Genomic DNA, 22,977 nt, shown 5'->3' with positions numbered 1-22,977 from the left:
GCTCGGAATTTGTCCCAGGGCATCCTTACTTTAGCAGCCGTGGCTTTTCATCATTGACTGGTATGATGCGGACCCACGCTGTGCCCTGGACAGTGTGCCTGCCATCTGTCAGCTGCATGGTGAAACTGTCCTTAAGGGTTTCCGTGTCATCGTGCATATATATGATCTTCATTCCTGTGGACCATGGCAAGAGGTAAGGAGTCAAGGAATGGTGAAATATGGAAATAATACAGTGGCATCATAACAGTGTCTTGATATGGGCTTTCTGAAGGGAAGGTTCAGGCAAAAATTTACACAATTTCCCCCTTAACCAAAATGCAATCAATCAACCAAAGACATGTGTGCTGTCTTAGGTTTGCTTTTTTTTAGTTCTGCACTGGAGCTATAAAGCTAATATAGATAATAAGTAATGAAAGCTTATACAACACTGACTAGCAATGTACCAATGTACCAGCACAGTTAGAGGTGTAATGCTTCGCAAATTTCACAATGCAATATTACTTTGATAAAGAATTAGACAGGAAATGCTGCCATAACGTTCCCATTATTTGATTTATTTACTTATTAAGTTTTTGGTAACGCTACTGGGTTTTATTGGGGCTCCTAACAATAAAAATAAACAAAAAATCTAAAAAATAAATGAACTGAGCCGGACAAGTTCTCAAGTTCGGACAATATTGCTATGACAGTATGTGCATCATGCTCATAGACATGCAATCAAGCAATGAAATTTGAAAGAAATATTAAATTAAATTAAAATACTCTGGCCCTTCAAGACCTTGACCGGTTTTGAATTGTAGCAGCCTTCGCCTTGTGAAATCTAGCTGTAGCCTGTTTTAAAATAAGAATATCTAGCGAAAAGCAAAACCAAGAGAAAAATAAATGAATATCTGGCCTAAACCAACCCTTCAAAATAGACTTTTTGGAAGCTGTTAAGGTGGCTATTAAAACTCTTTTGCTGTGAATTAAGAGTTACAATTAGAATTACCGCCTTGTAAAAGCAAACCTGGACATAAAGGAATATCAGAATTTAGGAGAAACAACCTGATCTTGCGTTTGCATATGAAGTGTAAATATTTGGGTATATTCTTCACAAATGGGTCAGCATGGTTGAAGAATTAACACAGCTATATGGTGCTTGTGTTGAACAATGTGCCACTGTCACCATAGATCGAACACTTTTTGCTGATCTTTAGTGTACTTTCATGAACAGGTGATGAAGGTGAGGATGACTTTGATTGTTCCAGCTTAAGCTAAATCTTCGCTCTCCATTTCAAACAGCTTGGCTAATTATCCAAGGCAGGCTAACCAAACCAATAGGTTTTCTACCAGTTCCGAGAGCTATGGCGTTTATTGAAAGTATCTATTTATTTTTTAACAATGGTGGTTATCACTTTAGGGATACAGTGGACTGTGATAAACAACAAAAAACACTCAAGTTCATTTTAGCGTCTGGTGTTGCATATTATACAGCACATCCTCTTTAAAAAATTTATATTAACAAATGTATCATGACATCCCTAACAAACACTTGCCTCAAAAGACCAAACCATCCCATTAGTGTGACTGCTGATTAACTGCACTCAGTCTTTGAGCTTTACTTTGTACTGCCAACAAAACATGCTATACACTGATAGCTAGAAAGAGAAAAATATGGAAGGTCTTTTTCACTCTAAAACACAATGAAAGAGAGGCAAAGGCAAATTGGTGAGAGTGACAGTGATGAAGGCTACAAAAGCACCCACAAAATACTAATCATGCAAAACAAATGACCCTTAGGTGTCCTCTATGTACATTCATTTTTGGTGTGTATAGTTACAAAACAATGTTTGAGCAATTCTTTTTGACTGACAGTGTGTTGTTTGCTAATTCCCAGGTCACCTATGTTTCTGTGGCTTTACATCACTTTCTTACAGGGAGGGCAGCTGCGCGAATCACCGGGTACACGGTGGCTGTGAGGTAATTGCGCAGGAAAGGACTTTGCAGATGAGGCAGAAGCACCACGGGCGCTCTGTGACCTCTGTCTCCTGCAACATCTGTTCAGCAAGCCTGGGCCCCAGAGATAACAAACCTGTGCCCTCTGGAAGGCACAGCGGTGGCCAGTCTCTTGGTGGGACACTACACTTACCAACTCCCCTTCCACATCCATAGCAATGCAGCATGTCAAAAACTGCCACAGACACCTTTCAAAGTAAAGGTGTGAAAAAGCATTCTTCGAGGTTACCACATCAGGTTTCCCAAGAAGCTATTTAATGGCTGATTCTTTAAAAAATTAATTTAAAACCACTCAACTGAAAGGTTCTTTATGGAACCAAAAATGATTATTCTCTCCATATTGTGTTTTTGCCACCTTTATCTTTAAAAGGGTAGTAGGGAAGTTCAGGGTCCAGGTGAAGAGAGGCTGACCTTGTCGGAGCGCTTGCTTAGTGAAGGACAGCACTGGTAGACTCCTCTGCAGGAGCCCTTGGCCCATCTCTTTATAGCGGCTCATCTCCAGCCCATATATCCCGTTAAGCAGCGTCCCGTGAGCAGGGGGCACCAGAACAGTGATGGTGAGAATGTCAGAAGGGGTGTCCAGGTCAACTGCATCGAGAACAGCTGGGTTCAGGTCTTTCATTGCTCCCTCCATGACCTTTCGTGAGAGACACAAAGAAGTGACGGTCACTTAAAGATTTTTTTTTCTGGAACGTTGTGTAGGAATAGATTTCTTCCAAACCTTTGGAATCATTTGTTATATTCATATTTTTGTATTTAATAATAATTTACCTAAAACTATATGCTTTTAGACATTTATATCATTGTAAATTGTATACATTATTTGAAATATTTAAAATAATTACTTCTCAAATGATCTTTCTCAAGATTTGACCATCACCTTTGAAGTATGAGGCAGTTTAGATAGCATTTTGATTCATCATCATGGACTCATCTAAAATGTTATTATTCATATTCAACATATGTAAACTGACTAGCAGAGTCAAATTATTCATTTACAACCTATGGAGCCCTGCTGGTGACATCCCATATAAATAAAAATAATGCATGGCTATGGCTTAGTAAGGCATAGAAATGAGATAATTAAGTCACAGCCACAACTTAGTAAGGAGAACGAGATCATGCCTTATTAACCTGTGGTCAAGGCTTAATTATCTTGTGACAGCCATGCATTTGGATCTTGTTCCCATGCCTTGCTAAGTCGTGGCCACGCATTGTTTTTAATTTATACAGGATGTCACCAGCAGGGCTCCGTAGCAACCAAAATGGTTTAATATTACTGAAAACACAGGTTCCATATGTTTGATCAGTAGGGTATTAGGATGACTGACTGTGAAGTTGTGGAGCAGCAGAGATGGGGTCTCATCATTGGTGGGGTTGATAATGACATAGAAGGGTACAGGCCCTGACTTATGGACTCCATCACTGACGCTAATGGTGAAGTGGTCTGCTGTGGGCTCCACACCCTGGTGGACTGACTGGACGTAGTTGATGAACCCAGAGGTCAGGTGGAGCTGGCTGAAAGAAACTTCATTCAGACAGTTTCACTTAGTGGAAGTCTATAAGAAAGGGTGATGCTGTCATTAGTTTCAGTTAGGGCCCATGGATGAACACTGACCCACTCGGATTCCAGCGTTGCTCTTCTCAAAGCCAGGTGAGGGCAGAGTGTTCTCCACAAAGCCATACTGAGGAGGGCTCTCCAGCTGAAAGATTAACTGCTCTGGCTTCGTGTCAGGGTCTGTAGCTGCCAGCACACCGCCACACAGACATGCGCTAGAGCCCTCATCCACCACCAACATGTTTCCTAACAGAGGACGAGACAACACAAGTTATTTATTGGTCAGTGTTTTTATGCATCAAAAGTTCAGAACCACTGAGTGGGTTTACATACGCATAATATTCTGATACCTACAGAAAATCAGATTTTGTCAGTAATCCGATCAACGCGTTTACATGTATTTGAGTAAGTTGTGGGCTGGAGGTTAGGGAACTAGCCCTGTAACCGGAAGGTTGCCAGTTTGAAACCCAGTGCCAGCAGTCCATGACTGAGGTGTCCTTGAGCAAGACACCTAACCCCCAACTGCTCACTTTTGGGTACTGCTGGCTGCTTTTGCACATGCACAGACTGAGATATCCAAAAGAAATCAGAGTAAGACCTTCCTTGCACTAAGAAATCTTATTACTGAGCTAAAATCCAGCTCTCTTTCTCAGATTTCTAGACCTTACTCTTATATAAGAAATGGGAGTATGCTGTTTACACTACCATTTAAATAATCCGATTACTGCAGATTTCAGATTATTGTTTTCATTTTGTTACAAGCATATGTGTAAAATGATAGTGCTGTGGACATTTCAAATAATTTGTAGAAAGCCACAAAAAAAAGATGCATCCAGAATCATGAACAGAGCCCATTTTCATAATAATTGAGAAAATTATCATCGAGATAACATCATATCATCGAGATAACATCGATAACATCGAGAGTGAAGTTATAACTCCAGGATAATCCAGGATGCCTCATATTTAAACACTTAAAAAGTTATTGAATAAAAAAGGAATTACTAATATGGCAAGTGATTCCAAACTTTCGAATCGTAGTGCATATTTTAACAAGGTATTTTTACACAGTGCATCACAGAGCATTACTCCCTGGGATGCTTCCGCTCCCATTATCAATTTCTTTATCTCAATATCCATGTATCCCATGCTCACTCTCAGACTGCCCGCTGTTCTTTTTTTAATTGGCTCTTCTTGCATTCTCCCGCTCTTTCTCTCTTTGTCTTATCTCTCTCTCTTTCTCTTTCTTTTTCTCACTACCTCTCTCGCTCTCTTTTGCGTGCTCGCTGTCCCGCTATGGCACCCCCCTTGCGCTCCACTGTCTTTCGGCTTTTGGCCAGCCCGCTGCCACCTGGGTGCTGATAAAGCCATCATGCCCATGCTCACTGGCATCTGCTCCCATTTACTGCACTGATAAATAATGAATGGAGAATGGGCATGAAGGGGGCTGTGTTTTGGATCAGGCTCTGCAACAAGGGGAGAAATTAATGACCAACAGTCTGGGATAAAGGTGATAAAACCGTCATCCCCGAGTGGGGGAAGAGGGAAAGCCAGATTCCCTCTCGTTCCACTTGCTTAATGCTCTTATTTCAGCCATTCTTTATTCAGTTTAAATTAATTAAACAACGAATGCCATTTCTTCATAAACCTGCCTGGGTCTGGTGTTTGGTTGCAATCCTGGAGAATCCTTCCTCATTTTCTAGCCAAGAATTTGGAGAATTAGTAGACTGTCAGTGGGATGGTACACGAGAGGTAAATCTTGGCAGGTGGAGAAGCGGAGGGGTAAGCTTCGGCTGTGTCGTCTATTCTGAATGAGGGAAGCTTTATTGTGTTCTCCTCTGCCTCATTGTCCACTTCCTCCCAGGCAAACGTGTTGGTACGCTGCCTGCTGTAGCATTTTCTTGCTGTGTGTACTGTAATCCCAGTCAGCTGTACATTACTCCTATGCACCTGAATACACCAACAGCGAACACGTTGGGATTTCATGTAGGCGCCTAACTGTCACCCAGTCACTCTTCTCCTTCCTCTCTTTGTCTTCCAGTGGTCACTGTTCTCCATTGATAACTGCAGAGTTTCTTGTCAGTCCGGGGAGTTTAGAGCAAATCCCTGCTGTGGCTTGAGCTCTTGTGAGTGAATAAATGTAATTTAATGTAAATGTTGTAAGCCATTGTGTGTAGGGGTGTATGGAGCTACAGTGCTTGCCTTCCTGACAGTCCCCATGCTCAGTATGGGAGACAATGATTAAGTGATGTTCCCAGCAGAATTCAGCACATCACAAAACAACATTGAAAAATGCCTAGATTTAGTGGTTAATTACTTAAACCTAAGAGGCCTTTTCTTTTCTAATTTGGGTAATTAGGTAGCCACATAGTTAATTATATAGTTTTGAACTTCATTTACATTTAATTTATATTCTGAATTCACAGGCTCTTTCAGTTAACAATTTTTTTTCTGTTTGTTTACGTTAGATGTCTTTTTCTGTCTGCAAAACAAGACCGTACACACAAAAATAACTTTTCATCCAATTAAAATTCATAACAGAAATATTTCCTCTCCTGGTTGCAAGGCATTTAACATAATTTCTTAGATTGTTTTAATAAGCTGCTAATGAGGTATAATTAACATTAAATTAAACCATGTTTTTGATAACTGTTGACTAACGGTTAACCCCTTAAAACCCAGGATTACATAATAAGGCTTATTATTCAGTAACTACAGAGACTCCGATGCAAACTCGTTGAGCTGTTCTTAGGTTATAGAAATGTGTAATAAAACTTTGGGCCTGCCCACATTACCTAGCCTTTTAAGTAAACATATTAAAAAATCTTGAAGAATAAAGTACAGATGTCTGAACATAATTAAATCATCATAGCTCTACAGCCACCAAGCACTGAAAATGGTCTGCATACAATACTATGTGCAGACTTGGTAGATGTTTACCTATAATTATGGATGGCGGCTGGTTGTTAATAGGAAGCACAGTGATGTTGAGGTCATAGACAGGAAGTGTCCCATGCAGGGGGACGGGTGGCGGGACAGCATCTTCCTGGCAGCAGCCGTCTGTTGTTCCACCTTCCCCATCTGACACTATGAGAGTGACTGTGTCTGATACGGGGTCTGGGCCGATCTCACCGCCTAAACATACAGAAGCAGCCAATGAAGAAACATATACACAGATTATTTTAATTAAAATTAAATGCACATCATAGCTGGGTTAAGGGCATTGTCTTCACTCACTTCATGTCCACTTTTTTAGATAAGAGCATAACATTCAGGGTGAAAAACTACACTGTTAAAAATCATGAACCCTTAAGGTTTCTTTTGCAAAGAAAATGGTTCTGTGTAGAACCAAGAACACTCAAAGAACCCTGTGCATGATTAAAGTGTTCTTTGTATCATTACATGGTTCTTCAGATTGATGGAGAATGTGCTGTAGATGGTTCTACACAGAACCTTTTTGAGGTTCAATGTCAAACCTATTACAACATTTTGGTGCCATATAGAACCTTTTTTAAAATGTGAAACACACACTCCATCAAACTGATTAACTTTCATGATGCAAAGAACCCCTCAATCATGCAAAGAGTTTTTTGAGTGCTCGTGGATTTGTATTACTAAAGAACCCTTGAAGAACCATCTTTTTAAGTGTATACATAAGAAAGCCTTGAAGAAACATCTTTTTCAGTTCACTTCTGCACTTTGAGGCAAGTGTCTGATGATTTAGGCATGCATTACTATAAAGATTAGCCTTGAAGCTCCAGCACAAACTAAAGAAGCAAACTTTAGACACAATGTCTTGGCTGACTAACTGCATTTGGGTTAAGCTGGTAAAAGGGAAAAACTGTAAACTTGGTTTTTCCCCTCATCTATAGCTTCAGAACGCAAAGATGTTTGTACAATGCAGTAAGAGAATGTATTTATTCTGTTTTATTTAATATGGTATATGTGGTAAGTTCTTGCTTTAAGAGCAGTATCTTACATATATTTACATATGGCAGCAACAGCTGCTGCCTCTTACCTGTGTGCAGGTAGAAGATAAGGCCGTTGAGCACATCCAGCTGTGAGAACTTGTCCACCGTGACTCCATCCCGCTGCAGCACCCCGCGGGCCGGGGTGCGTGCCAGCATGTAGGTGAGACGAGTATCATCACTATCGGCGTCTGTGGCGAATAAATACTCGGTAGTGATCTGCACACGACTGCCTTCCTCACAGGACAGTCCAGCCCTCAGGCCTGAGCCCAACTGAGGGGGCTCATCATTCACAGGGAGGATCTATTAACGGGATAATCCAACATTAAAAAACAGTTTTGCCCTGTCATTTAATAAAAAGATGCCTCAGTTTCAATTTTACATGAGTAGATCTGCTGGTTTAAATCCCCACAAAATTTCCTGGTTTACAAAATGAAAATAATTCCTTACGTCTGTATTTTTTATTAAGATTTCGTTTATGTACTGGATTTTCACTCACCTGTACTAAGAGCTCACCCTGGGCAGAGTTGATTCCATCTGTGATTGTGAGTCCTATAATGTCCTTCAAAGTCTCAGAGTCATCATGGATATATCTGCCAAAAGAAGGGTCTCGTGTCATTTGATTACAGTCACTGGCCACTTTATTAGGTATATCTGTTCAATCGCTTGTTTACACAAATAATCAGCCTATCACATGGCCGCAACTCAATGCATTTAGGCATGTAAACCGGGCATCAGAATGAGGAAGAAAGGTGATTTAAGTGACTTTGAATGTGGCGTGGTTGTTGGTGCCAGACGGGCTGGTCTAAGTATTTCAGAAACTGCTGATCTACTAGAATTTTCATGCGCAATCATCTCTAGGGTTTACAGAGAACGGTCTGAAAAAGGGAAAATATCCATTGAGCGGCAGTGGTGTGGATGAAAATGCCTTGTTGATGTGAGAGGTCAGAGGAGAAACTCAAATAACCAACCAAAATCTCTGAGGAATGTTTAAAAGAGGTCTAAAAGAGGATGTGTTCACACCACTGGCAGTTTCCGACTCCGACTCTTTGATTCTCATCTTGCTTTACACACACCTGACTCTCAGTGCTTTTATGTCCTGCAGGCGGAAGCTGTCCCCATCTGACAAAACCACGCCATGCAGTTCCAGTGTCCCGTGCCTGGGCTGGGTCCGCACTTGCACCCTGAGTTTCTCCTCTGGGCTGTCTGCATCCTGCACCAAGAGGTGCTCCTCCATCAGGAAACCACCACCACCCTCCTCCACCCTCAGTAGGTTAGTGAATATCTGCAGAGGTGAGGACAAAGATGCAAAATGTTCTCATCAAGAATTTTCATATGAGAAGATTGTTTTCACTGTTCAAGAATAAGATTTTTTTCTGTCAATCTAAGCAGAATCACATATTCATGTTCATCAGATATAATAGCTCACTTTTGCCCATGTGTTATACGTGTTTATTCATAATTTTTAATGTGTTTATGACCTAAGTGGTAACCATTAATAAGCTGATTTTAAACCATTCATAAACCCTTTATAAGAGTAGTCTTATTATAACGTGGTACCAAAATACTAATATGTCCAAAACTTTAGAGGACAGAGTAAAGACATTTTTAACCTAATATCTGTTAATGTAACAATTTATTTTTTATTATTTTGAGTAATTTGGACCATTTATACTGACCCATTCAGCATGAAATGTTCACACAACGTGAAGGGCAGATGGGGTTTTCAAAAAGTATAAAAACGTAAAAAATTACAATAAACAACACAAATATTTACATTTGTAAGTAGAAAGTCGAAATTCAGTAGAAAGTAAGGATTTAAATGAAGGTAGCTTAATTACCTCTGGAGCCTGATTGTCCACAGGTGTGACTGTAATATTGAACACAAGCCCAGTGAGAGCGCCGCCCTGTTGGTCACTTACAGAGAAGATAAACTGCACAAAGAGTGGCTCAGGACCAATATCCTCTATGGGGGGCATGTAGCCCACTTTGTGGTGGGTCACCGCATGCTAAGGAAAATGGCAAAAAGAAAATGTAAAAAAAAAACTTTTATATTTCTGTCAATCAGCAAATGAACTGAGAATGAGACTTACTGTGTCTCAACTGGATTGAATTTTATCTCGCACCTGAGTGAATGATCTGAGCACTGGAACCATGGCATCTTTTTTCATAGACTTTGTGCTTTCTGTGTAGAAAAGTCTGCCTGCATCTGGAAGCCTGGAGAAAGAAAATGTAAAAAAAAATATATATATTTTTTAAAGAAAACTAAATTGTCCTTCAAAATTCAAAATCAGAAACTACATATTTAATGTAACATGGTTCATCAGTCTGAAATTGCAACAAAAAAGCCTGATCTTACAACCATTTTGCTTTATAGCATTTAATAATGTTATAAACACCATGGAGAATTATTGTAATTAAATAGGTGCTTCCTATCATGTTGGACATGTCAAAATTAACAAAGCCTAATGCTCCAGAACATGAAAACCATGGTTAAGACATATTCCATATGACACAAAGTGCATCACAGCACTGTTTCTTTTCCACTTTAGGTAATAAACAGAGACAAAGCACATACCCAGGTTTGGCAGGACTGAAACAGGGCTGGGTGATGAGGTACATGAGGTCAGTGTCTGGGTGCTCAGGGGCTCGGAAGTGAAGGTAGCTCTGTGTGATGTAAACAACTTCGGTCTCTTTTACTGTGATGGAACGAACTGTGCCAGAGACCTCTACTGGCAGCTGATCCTTCACCGGGAACACGTGAATCACCACTGTCTGTGAGTAAAGCAGTGGAGAGCGTCAAGTTTAAAATCAAACAGCTTCTAATTTAAGACCTCATAATGTAATCAAACAATAATTTAATCAAGATCTAATAAGATGAGGCTTCAGATAGACTCCTATTTCAAGAAAATCAAATTTTTATATCTTATTGTTATTAACATGATAGTAATAGTATAAACAGTGGAACCACAATAATTAATAATAATGCTAAAACACTTATGTAATGTATTAATGGTAACTGTAATACTGTAAGCTAATATTTATACTCATCATCAATGTTAATTACACTGCATTGCTTACAGCACACATTATATTTAGCATACTGTAATATTTAATACATAATATTAATTACTATTAATAATAGTAATATTTTACATGTAACTCACGTGTTTGTCCGATAGATTTGGAGGCTGATGGATATCAGAGATGATGAAATCAAATGAGTCTTCAAACATCTCCTCCCCTGAGTGTCTGTAGTAGATCAGACCCTGAAAGAGGTCCCTCTGCATGAACGTTGTCACTGGAACACCTGCTAAACAACACAGCTGGTCACATCTACAAGAATCTTGGAAAAGCTAGTTGTAGTCTCTCTGTCTGTCTGTCTGTCTGTCTTTGATTTCAAGATGAGTGGTATAAAATCACAAAAGCATGTATCATTTCAGAGATACATTTGTTTTCGATGAAAAACAAATTCAGTTGAGTTTAATTCACACCAAAAGTGATATTCAGTCAAAGCAAAAGTTAGTTGCAACACTAACCCGGGTCATGTGGACCGGTCTTTTTCACCAGCTCACCAGCACGAGGGTGAGTAGTGATCTGGTACTGTATGTAGTCATCACTGGAGTCCAAATCCGATGCCAGGAGCATGTACTCTTCAACTAGCACTGACCCCCCCTCCTGCACTTCAAAGGCCACGTTATTGATGAGGAAGGGAGGAGTGTCATCTTTAGGGAGGATGTAGATGGGGAACTTGTGACGGATGCTGTGGCGGCCATCCATGATTCTGAAGACAATGTGGTCCCTAGTGGTATCACTGTCGAAGTGATGATACACCACCACACCCTCACGCAGGTCCTTCACTTTGAACATGAAGCCTTTTCCACCTGGGCAGTAATGAAAAAATGTGTTCAGTCATTCAGCATAGCACCACCAAGGGCACTAAAGCATGTCAGAATCTGCACTCTCACTCTCTGAAACTGATTCAGTGCCCACTTGGACATCTGGCAAATTATATACTTTAGGTCAAAGGCAGTCTAATAGTGGACATAACTTTTTTTTGCATCCCCTCCCATTCTCTTCTACTCATTATCTACCTTCATCCTTATTTTCCTCTCATGGTTTTATTCACTTTTGGACAAAAATGTGAAAAATCGCAAGTTTAATTTTTCTGCCTAAAGGCACATGGCTTACGCCCATAGCAGAAAAACAAAAAGAAAAATGGCGCCTTTCCCAGGCAATGGCTGCTGCCCATACTGCGGATGGGCATCTTCTGCTTGCCAGGGAGACAGAAGGGCAAGGTCACCAGACAGATTGAGTGATGACTGGTTGCGCAGCAAACCTAATTAGCAACTTTATCAAGGGGGAAACGGCTACAAGTCCAATGGAGAAACAACTTAGTAATTGGGCCCAAAGGTGGCTGTGGGCACCAGGCCCAAAAAAGCCTTGAAAAAATATGTTCTGTGCAGACACCTGACTCAAGAGGACAGAACGTGGAGGCAGAGGCACTGTTCCATTTGGCCGAAGGCATTGGACCAGCCCAACGGTGACTTTCCCCAGGCTCGGAGTCCCAGAGTTAGAGGTGTGAGTGATCAATTCCCAATGTCCCACCAAGTCCTCCAGAGAGAGCGTGCCGTTGGACCAGCACTCATGCTAAAGCCCAACGAGCAAACAGGTGCTCTCAGATACACAGAGTAGATGGGCTGGGGAGTCAAACTTTCAGAGCAGTTTTGTTTTCAGTCACGACGATGCCATATCAACATATAAACCCAGAAAAAAACGTAAACAGTAATTTAAGGAGGGCTTTAGCTGTGAGTGAGAGAAGTTGCTTGAGCAGGCCAGGAAACGGTGCTGACAAGGTGGTCTTCCATCAGGGAATGACACAAGGCACTGGGCCATGAGCCTGGAGAGACTCCAAACCAAGAATGAAATCAACAACCAACCATTGCTTCCTTGGGAAACCACAGACAGAACACTGTCCCATTGGTTTCCAATAGGAACACACATTTCAGCCTATTTCTTACTGCAGAGTACAGCTTCATTTATGCAAGATGGTCCAAACCTGGTTGCTTGCTTTCCATGAATACAGCACTTGGAGACAATATAACTAGACATTAGTCCTATATACAAACCTTTTGTGAAGTGCTGCATAAACGGACATATGACTGTCACGTCTCCGCAAAGCTTGCTAACTCAAAGGCCTGACAGCAAAATGACCTTGTGTCGTACATCTGGCCTGTGTGCAGAGCGGCATGAAATGGCATAAGTCTTTACAATCTGCTTCATTCAGGCTTTGCGCAAAACAAGGACTGTCTTGCCACCCGCTGGACTGGAATGACAGACGCTGAGATTCTGAAGACATCTTTGTGCAGAGGGCCTCTGGCAAAGAGTCGCCAGTGAATTTTACACCTGATTAGCAAACACATGCAGACCACCTCACATATGTTTCCTGAGCTGTGCACACATAATAGACGCAAAGCACATGGAAGGGAACAGGGGAGCACTGCCATTGATTTATCATGACTAGATGGATGGCAGTCATGGAGACATTCTGATATGGATGGTACGGCCACTTTCATCTCCTGCAACTAAAAGGTACAACAAGATTTTTGTAAACATGAACTGTGAAACAGAGCGAATTTATTACACCTCGAACACTCAGTCGTCCATGCAGTGGACCATCCACAGCGACCAGCGTGACAGCATCTAAATTGTCATTATCAACAATCTGAAGGTTCTCCCATGTGATTGGCCTTGATTGACCCTCCAGTAGATCCAGTCCTATATAGAAAGAAGCATTGTACTCATTAATATCTGTGAAAATATAAAATATAAAACTAAAATGAATGCTTAAATGAAAAAAGGCTGTCAGGTTTGGATATGGTTCATATACCCAGATTCCAGGAGACTCGAGGAGCATTTGTTTCTGCAGTGCGGATAGAGATGTGAACCATAATAGGAGCACTAGTTGCGAAGAAGCCATCAATAGCTTGAAACTCAACCTGAAACACAGAGAAAGTGGCTAAAACTAATACTTACAAAGAACCTTAATGGATGTTTATTAATGTGTATCTATTGTAGTATTCGTTTTATTAAAGCATGCTTTGGATATTGAGATTTATTTTAAATAAACTAAGTGAGAAAAACGGAATGAACATCACAGAAGTATAGTGCATTTGCATTTATATGCCTGCTTTGTTGTTTCTCCACTGAGCGTGATTCACTGTGGAAATATCTGGTTTAAAACGACTACAGCAGCATCGCTATCAATGCAATGAATATCAAAACTGTACTTTTGTTCACCTCATAGTTCCTCCTATTGGTGTGGCTACTGTTTGGGGGCTGGTATGCGATCTTCATCTCATTCAGGTCTTGCCAGGAAAAGGAGGAAACAACCTTGGTGTGATCATCCAGATGAGTGATGTAGCCCTCTGTGGGTGGCTTGGTCACGTTAAAAACTAACTGGGCCTGAGGGGTCTCATCATCTTTGGCATCCAGAGCGGCAGTGGTCATTGGGGTAAGGATGAACTGATCCACCTCCAGGATGAACATGGACATGAAGGCACCGTGAGGAGGCTGATTCTGCATGGCACCATGGATCAAGACTGGTAGCCAAACGCTTTCAGCCTGACCAGCAAGAGGGAGAGGGACAGAATCCATGTTTATTTGTTTGGGAATATAAACTGGAAGTATTATTCAACCTTTTATTCAGTAACTACAATAAATAGTAACTACTATGTTAGTTATGAGTAGTCTGTATGGAGAAGCTTGCTAGTTATTGTATAAAGCGGCTACTGTAATCTTTTACCTCAAGAAGAGCTCGAGTGGTTTGGTCCCGGAGCTCCACTCTAATGGGAACATAGTCAATCTCTGGGGAAGGAGGGCTGAGGTGCTGATACTTCAGACCTGAGGTGAGAAACTCACTGCAGCTGGTTTTTAGGAAGTGCATCTCTCTAGTATTGTAGACACAGGCCTTATTTCCAGGGCAGGAGATAGCTGTTTGTCGACCTTAAGAATGAAAAAAAATGACAACAGTTTCAGCCAAAGTATTTTGACTTGTAAAGCAGAAAGTGATTTTACAGTTGTTATCCTTACTCAGTTCAATGACTGGATTTAAATGTTTAGCTTATTAAATGATTCATGCGCTGTAACATAAGCACCATATGCACTACTGATGCCTAAAGCAGATGCTTCTTCTTAACTTACTCAGACTTAATAGAGAAACGTCTATCCATATGGGAACGCAGAGATGCCAAGACAGGAAGGTGCAATCAACAACACGACACTGGTTTAATTAATATACAAATGGAAAAAAGTGACGCACTGAATGTTCTTGATTTAGATGTGCACATCATTTCCACATGAGTACTGTAGGTCTTATAACATCAACTTAACTATTGCCAACTATGAGTAATCTAGAAGACAAAATAATAATATATTTATTCATTTATATTCATTCTTTTTTATATATTCTATTGAGATTATTCATGTAGAGACAGTGTAGACGTCTGAAACAAGCAAACTCAATGTATCAGTTTTTACTGCATATAATCAGAAGCCAGTGACAACATATAAACGAATGAAAAAAGACATAGGCTTTGTTCTGCACACAGTGTCAATTCTGCACTACCTTTCCTTGGTCCAGTGACAGGCTCAGAGGCCTGGTCTGTCTGGGCTGGATCCTCTGTAACCACCTGGCCCAGCATAGGGACACTGATCTCAGAGCTGAGGAGACGAACTGTACAGATCACACTGGGCAGAGTTCTGAATGTCAATACATTGCTGTCCACTGCATTGGAGAGTCCATAAAATGTTGGAACCACTAGAGGAATGCTCCCAAACTCAATCAGACTCTTCTGGGGTACCAACACTTGAACCTTCAATAGGAACGTCTCAGTGAACGTCTCTGAATCTGTGAACCTGGAACAAAGCATTTCTGCCATAAATATGCACCTTTCTAAGCAACAGACAGCATTAATTCATGTATGAAGATGAGTCAAACTGTTCATGATAATCCCTAAGCACCTATAGACTCTTAGCATGACCGCATCCTCCTCTAGTAATGGGCTGCCATTATGGACATACTTCACCTCATCAGGGAGGAAGTGGCAGTCAAACACCTAAGAAACAAATCAGCACCATTAGAAATGATGGAAATCATGTCTTGCACAAAACACGGCACTGACACAGGTTTATAGAGCTTTCAATTAAGAAAATAATCCACCCTGCATGTTGCAGGAAACATATCAAGTTTCAACAGCTATTCTGAGCTTATAGTAATAGCAGAAGTACCCAGCCTAAACCTTGAAGATCCACCTTCCTACAGAGATTAGTTCCAACCCTGCGTCAGGAGACATACTCCTGTGGATACTTAATCTCTAAAGCTGTCAAAATGCATTGATGCTTTGTCAATCAACAGCATCGATTTTGGAATGTTAGAATTGATTATGTGCTATTTATTTTTTCAGTAATTCACAGACTACATTTGAATATCTAAATCAAACCAAAACAATCAAACCTTAACTTAATAACCCCATAATAATAAATTGTTATGGGATACATTGAAAATGTACAGAAAGATAATTAAATCAATTTACATCCATACTACCTTCAACACATACTTCAGTTCTAACCCTATATACTCACTTAACTCCTTAAATGGCCAGGCCCCAAAGTTTTATTACACACTAAGACAAACTATAAACTACGAATAGCTCAGCCAGTTTGCATTGAAGTCCCTGTAGTTATTAAAAAAGCCTTAGTATGTAATAAGCCTGGGATTTTAAAGGTTTAACTCTAATATTCTCATGTTTCTGAAGCATTTGTGAATTGAGATTAGCTGGACTAGTTGCACTAGATTAGGACTACAACTAAACTCCTTGGTGGTGGATCTCCAGAAGCAGAGAAATCCCTTTTGAGAATCATTGCCTTATAAATCTGCCTTGCATGTTGATCATGTGTTAATGAGTGTTACATGGTCTTTACCTGTGGAGTAAGCTTCCCCACCCTTTGAGTCACAGGCTCGTTGAGCACTACCTCCACTTTGCATGCCTCTGAGTTCTCATCAGTATTGAACTGAAGCTCTTCTGTAGTCACAGATACACTCTGGCCTCTGATCACCTGGAGTCCAGATTTCACCATCAACACACTCTCTGTCTGGCCCAGGGGTAGGATATGGCTCAAGGTGACCAGCATCCATAAGAAGTCCACAATCTCCATTTGCTCAGTTTGCTTAGCTGGTTTTGTACACACAAGGAACGGCGTTGCACAGATCCCAGAATGTTCTCCTCAGAAAGTTGTCAAGGACTCCTTTCCATCTGTGTCTCATCAGAACCTAAGAAAAGAACATGGTTAAAAGAATACTCCACCACTTTTCTACATAGCTTGCCTACCAACAGAAACCCAATGCACCTGCATATTGCCTTCTACTACAAGCATGTTGTGAGTCATAGGGGTTTCTCTTTTTTCTTTTTCTCACAAGAAAGCTTTTGAAGTGGAAGCTGTCTGCTTCTTCATGATCCAAAGCAGTACGGGATGTGAAGGGTTAACTGAGCCTGTGCAAATTGCTAGGAACAAAATCCCAGGAGAGATCAAAGTAGCATATGAACAGCAGACGCCCTGTTACTCCCATTTCTGCCAGACACTAGAATGGCAACACAGCCACAGGTGCTACATACCTAGGACAGTGGTGTGTGTAAGGAGCCAAGAGTAGTAAGTAGGATGCTTTGGCTGTAGCTGTTTCTACTGAGTCATTCACGTAAATGAAAAACATGCTTTCATGCCTTGTGATAACTTTACCTCACAGAGAAAATATTTTGCCTCCAAAAGCTTTTCTGAGATGGTTTGACACTTGGTGGTGGGGATCAAACTGATAGTAGAATCGAAAGACAAAGCTGAAAAGGATTTCAGAGTTTAAATCCCTCTCCAAAGTGATCATTAGAAAACTATGGGATACCTTGTGTATTAGACCAAGGCCCAGTGCCACATGTGCACTGCTGATGGGTAAACAGACACTTTTAAACACAAAAACATGTTCAGACAAATCAGACTGCATCAGAAACACACCGGGCAAACCCTGCTGTCTCCTGAGGACACAATAAAAACGGCTCACAGATGTAAACTCATAAACTGCTATTTGTCTCATTAGGAAAGGAGGCTGTAAAACAGAATGAGGATTTGCAGTTGAACCTGTAGTCTGAGGGCGTTATCAGTCAGAAACACAGTAAGGCTAGGCATGGAAAGCATGGAGATATTGTTACATACCTGCTACAGCTGGGTCTCTTCTTGTGGCCTTCTCTGCAGAGTCTTTGCGGAGAGCTATCAGTGTAAGAATCTTGTCAGCTCAACCTTCGTGAAAGAGGGCATCCAGCCATCAGGCTAACAGGACCACCGTGGCTCATCACAAAAGAAAGCAAACAAAGAGGGAAAGAAAGATAAAGAAAACAAAAGAGGGCTGACACGTCTGTTAAAGACTGCCCCACTGCCAGAGTGAAGCAGCACCACACAGCAGCAGGAGAAGAGAGAGAGAGAGCGAGAGAGAGAGAGAGAGAGAGAGAGAGAGAGAGAGACAGAGAGAGAGAGAGAGAGAAAAGTTAGATCTCCAAACACAGGAAACGTGCAGAGAAGTTCCAAGAGTTTTTACTCCTCTGTTGCCGCACTCACAAACCCAGATGTTCTTATTCCCTAAAGGAGGCAAGACTCAGACCCCACCGCTCTGAGAGAGAGAGAGAGAAAAGGAGAGAGACAGAGAGAAAGAGAGAGAGAAACAGGGAAAGGAAAAGAAGTTTGTGGTTTATGTGTGTTCAGTTGCTCAGAGAGACATGAAGAGATCAGCTCTGAGTGAGTTTTCCATTTTTAAGCAGTTTGAAAGGGCAGACCTTTGATGTTTTATGGCATTCAGTGCTTCCTGGAAGGAAACGGGTGCTACATGTGGGGGAAATTGAGAGACACACACAACACAAAGGGTTATGACACACGCACACACACACACAGAGACACACACACACTTTCTACCCCCAACAGACACACATACAAAAACACTTTTAGCACAACATCAAACTGATGGTAGACTCTTTGAGTGGAGAAAGCCTGGAGAAGAAGCCCAACCATACTGCACTAAGCCTAATGTAAAGCACAGAGGTAGAAACAAAGTTTTTGGCTGTTTTTGGCTGTAAGCTCTGTTCATTAATGGGATCATAACTCATAAATGTACAAAGGCATTTTGGACATAAACCTTCAGAAGTCTGCAACCCTCCCCCAAAAAATGGTCTAAAACTCAACAACTGTGCTTTGAAATAATGCTTTGTCAAAAAGAAATTGACAGTCTCAGAATGGTCTGTTTAATATAAACGCCACTTGATTTGACATGTTTCCTAACACAACAGACCAACACCATACATTTTTCTTGCATTCAAATTTTCCTCTGAGCTCCACTTATGACAATTGTATGGTTTTATATACCAAAAAGAGTCATGATTCATTTTTACATGAACATTTTCCAACCTCCGTTTTAAACAGGCTGTGTTTGTTCCTGCACCTTTAAGAAGAGCAACATCAGTCAGGGTAAAACTCTATATAACTTCAGCGTGCGTGGACAGGGATTAACTACTGTGTACTGTTCATAAATCTATGTAAATGTGTTGGTTTTTGTGACATCACAAAAACATTGAGTTTATGTGTAAAATAGACTGTTTCTGTACATGCATTCCATATATGGACTATATGAAAGTTTTGAAACTTTAACAGTGATTACATACCAAATGAAACTCAGTAATTTCCAAAAAGTGGGGAAAATTCTTTTTTCTATTACACGAGCCCTTTTAAGTATGGCACAAATGTGTAATGTGTGTGTGTATGTGTGTGTGTGTGTGTGTGTATGTATATATATATATATATATATATATATATATATATATATATATATGGATATAAATGGATATATATATATATATATATATCCATGTCCTTTACGTTTTAGGTTTTGTTTCATATATATTTGTTTCATATACACACACACACACACACACACACACACACACACACACACACACATATATATATATATATATATATATATATATATATATATATATATATATATATATATGTATATATATATATATGTATGTATATATGTTTATATATATATATATGTATATATATATATATATATATATATATATATGTATGTGTGTGTGTGTGTGTGTGTGTGTGTGTATATGAAACAAATATATATGAAACAAAACCTAATATATATATATATTATATATATACATTATATATATATATATACACACATTATATATATATATATATATATATATATATATATATATATATATATATATATATATATATATATATATATATACATACATACATACATACACACACACACATACTCCATACGAGGCTCTGCATCGTGCATTCACAGTCTCAACCCCCAACACACACAGAGTCTGTCTCTCACCCTTGGTTGACCTGTGAGACAAAGGCATTTCCCCCCTGCTGTGCGGCCCAGCTCGGCTGAGTGGAGGCTAATGAAGTTCCTGGACTGTCTGCTCCGGCTCTCTCCATAAAGGGCTGAGAGACACCCTTCCACAGTCAGCTTTGCTCAGAAAACAACAAAGAAATGCAGCTATAGTAAAAACACATATTTACTACTAGCGTTTTCAATTTACAGTGAAAATAAAGGCCGTCAAATGGAACCAAAAACTATTTTTTAACTGTCAAGAGCCACTTTCTGCTCTCTGAATTATTTTTAATTCTATAGTTGGTTTTTTAAGAATGCATTTTTGCTTGTTGCCACAAATAACTACTTTTAGTTTCATAATGAAAAAAAAAAACAGATAAGAGCTCTTACTGATTCTTCAGGGTTCTTTATGCAACCAAATGGTTCCTCTAAGAACCAAAACCATAAAGTTCTTCAGATTCAAATGATTTTAATAGCTTTGCCATGAAACAAAACCTAAAACCTAAAGGAAATGGATAGGCAGGAGTGATCAGACTAAACACCACTGACTTCTAAATAGCTTATTGATTTATAAGCTCAAAGTCAAAGGCATTGAAATGATAGCTAGCTGCTTCAGTAGCTAACATAATGCTAGATACTATTGTAGCTAATTTATTAGCCAGCTAATGGTAATACTGTAGCGTTGGCATAGAATAAGCCGGTAGCAGGATGCTACAATACTTAGCATTAGCTTGCAAATTAGCTAGCTAGCTTTTTAACTCACTAGGCTAACTTTAATTATTCTGCCACAATTCTCTGCACAGTCTTAGCAAATTAGCACATATCATGATGTAAATTTGTGAATGTTAGCAATAACCTGTGAAACGTCACTTACCAACTTTCACCCGCTCACGTTTCACTCAGAATCTATGGAGGCCCAAAACTTAACGCCTGCAACAAGGGTAAGTGAGGTGAAGTAACTGATATTGCCTGAAACTGCAGTAGTTTCCATTCAAACATTCAGTGGAAGCTCCAAATATCAAATAAAATCACTGAAATCAGCATTAAAGTTTTTATGCTTATTAAGTGGATCTTTCTTTTTTGTTTGGATTAAAAAAAACATTTTTTTTAATTTAGTGAGGAGCTGATGGAATCTCTGTCTTATTCACATTTCCATTTAATGGAAACCTGTAGAGACACATGTTTTGATAAAAGTGACTTGCATTCTTTAAGTTTTAATGACAGACAGACGTACAATGTCCACCTTAATATCCTACAGCTTTTACCATGAGACGTAATTGATGAAATAAGAAAGCTCTTTATGTAGTATGTTTGTTATGTATGTTTTGCTTTATCACGTTGGGCCTGTAAAATAGCATTGCTGGAAGAAAACTTATTCAGTCATTTTGAACATTTCCTATTGACCATTCACCTTGAACTTTTCACACAATAGAAAAAGAAGCTGGCGCTGTCAAATAATGCAAACAATAAAACGCTGATGGTCTGCTTTCTTGCTAAGACACAGACACAGATTACTAAATAGGCCTAACCTCTAGAGAAACACTCTTTGATCTAACTACCCTGATCAAAAGAGTTGCTGATCTTAATTCTAATCATGAATATAAAGGGGTTTTATTAAGAGCAAATCATTATACACATCACACTGTCCAGACTTTATACTATAACAATGCTTAAAGAAACCACATATTCTTTGTTTGAGGGCCTGTCTGGCTGGCTCTTCATCAAATTTTTCCCTAATACTACTCTGTGTGTTTTCCATGTCTGGCTTTGGTGTTGGCCATATCCAACTTTGACCAGAGGTGTTTTTGAGCTTTTGTACGTATATCCAATGCCCCCAGAGAGCATGAGTGATATAGCATATGTTGCAAGGAAAACAAACCTTGTTGACATGGCCTAGTTTGAGCTTTCTCTTTTCTGCTAACGACAACTCCATTCACAGATGGGCTAATGTTCACTTTCAGTAGATCTGTGCTGGGTTTTCTGGCCCCATTTTTGTAAACTGATCTTTTGCCCAAAACTGAAATATACACAAATTTCCCTTTACCCAACATGTAACAGATCAGCCAAGATATGATGTACAAAGTTTTTTTCTTTTTAGTTGAGCACTGGAATGACAATGCTAATGTTGCTCACAAGTAATGGATGCTTATAACATAGTGCCTACTAAATGCCTTCATCTTCATGCTCTTGATGATTATGATGAAATATGAATGTTGCTGCTCGCAAGCTAACACCGCTGTGCTTTGAACTGCCTACCAACATCACCAAAATGCCCCATACAAACCAGCAAGGTTTGTCAAATGTTTGTGATTAAGTGATTTTAGCAGTACTCTTATATTTTGAGTAATATTGAACTTTAATAGTGACTTTACTTTAATGCAATGTCATTAAGACTAATGACATTAGATTGCTTGTAGCATGTATGGAGCATTTTTATACTATACAACTCTATATTTCAGAGGATCTGGTGGCACTGGCGGGAAAAATGTTTGCAGGACAAAAGAATTAACATCTGGAACATTTATGGCTACCACAGGGTGTGATATGCTGTTCACTTTTCCAAAAAAGAAAACCTGCTTAGTTCCTAACATGAGCTACACAATAGTCATGTTTACATGCAGCCTAATGTCCGTTAATAATCCGACTAATAGCTCAATCAGAAGTATGTCCATGCACTTCACAATAGACTGGCCAGCTGAGGCCATTTGGAAAACAATTTCTATCCGATTGAAAAAGGTGAGTAATCCTGTAAATAATCTGACAAATAGAAGAGTAATAGCCATGTAAATGCCTGTATCTGATTACATTCAGAAAGTTTAAGTATGTTCTGCACATGTGCGCTTATGTCATAGCGAAAGTCTACAGAAGAGACAAAGTTTATGTTCTGAGCTTTAAAATACGGTGGTGGGACGAGCGTCCAGTTTATATGTCTCAGAACACAATGTCTTCCTCTTGGCCTTTTTTAATAAGGACATGTGAAGTATGTT

The 22,977-nt window shown here is 39.8% G+C and overlaps 1 protein-coding gene across 3 annotated transcripts in view; it reads right to left on the bottom strand.

Annotated features, from left to right (window-relative positions):
• frem1b (Fras1 related extracellular matrix 1b) overlaps positions 1–17,989 on the bottom strand; it is a 32,724-nt gene extending 14,735 nt beyond the window's left edge. For 2 of the 3 annotated variants that reach the window (XM_017701319.2, XM_017701318.2), the window contains exons 1-21: positions 17,782–17,989; positions 16,504–16,852; positions 15,544–15,638; positions 15,149–15,438; positions 14,327–14,526; positions 13,822–14,145; positions 13,412–13,520; positions 13,168–13,299; positions 11,061–11,405; positions 10,689–10,831; positions 10,100–10,296; positions 9,648–9,738; positions 9,363–9,530; positions 8,598–8,806; positions 8,021–8,114; positions 7,572–7,824; positions 6,494–6,688; positions 3,614–3,799; positions 3,327–3,523; positions 2,407–2,632; positions 30–174 (exon numbers count right to left, since the gene is read on the bottom strand). In XM_017701319.2, the coding sequence (XP_017556808.2) occupies positions 30–174; positions 2,407–2,632; positions 3,327–3,523; positions 3,614–3,799; positions 6,494–6,688; positions 7,572–7,824; positions 8,021–8,114; positions 8,598–8,806; positions 9,363–9,530; positions 9,648–9,738; positions 10,100–10,296; positions 10,689–10,831; positions 11,061–11,405; positions 13,168–13,299; positions 13,412–13,520; positions 13,822–14,145; positions 14,327–14,526; positions 15,149–15,438; positions 15,544–15,638; positions 16,504–16,737 (3,833 nt within the window). In that variant the 5' untranslated portion in view covers positions 16,738–16,852; positions 17,782–17,989. Of the gene's footprint in view, positions 1–29; positions 175–2,406; positions 2,633–3,326; positions 3,524–3,613; positions 3,800–6,493; positions 6,689–7,571; positions 7,825–8,020; positions 8,115–8,597; positions 8,807–9,362; positions 9,531–9,647; positions 9,739–10,099; positions 10,297–10,688; positions 10,832–11,060; positions 11,406–13,167; positions 13,300–13,411; positions 13,521–13,821; positions 14,146–14,326; positions 14,527–15,148; positions 15,439–15,543; positions 15,639–16,503; positions 16,853–17,781 lie in introns of those variants that run through there. The other variant, XM_037545129.1, reaches the window with a different exon arrangement.
• Between the last annotated feature and the right edge of the window lie 4,988 nt (positions 17,990–22,977).

This window comes from Pygocentrus nattereri, chromosome 15 (genome assembly GCF_015220715.1).
Source record: "Pygocentrus nattereri isolate fPygNat1 chromosome 15, fPygNat1.pri, whole genome shotgun sequence".
NCBI lineage: Eukaryota > Metazoa > Chordata > Actinopteri > Characiformes > Serrasalmidae > Pygocentrus > Pygocentrus nattereri.
This window is presented reverse-complemented; position numbering and strand designations above follow the sequence as displayed.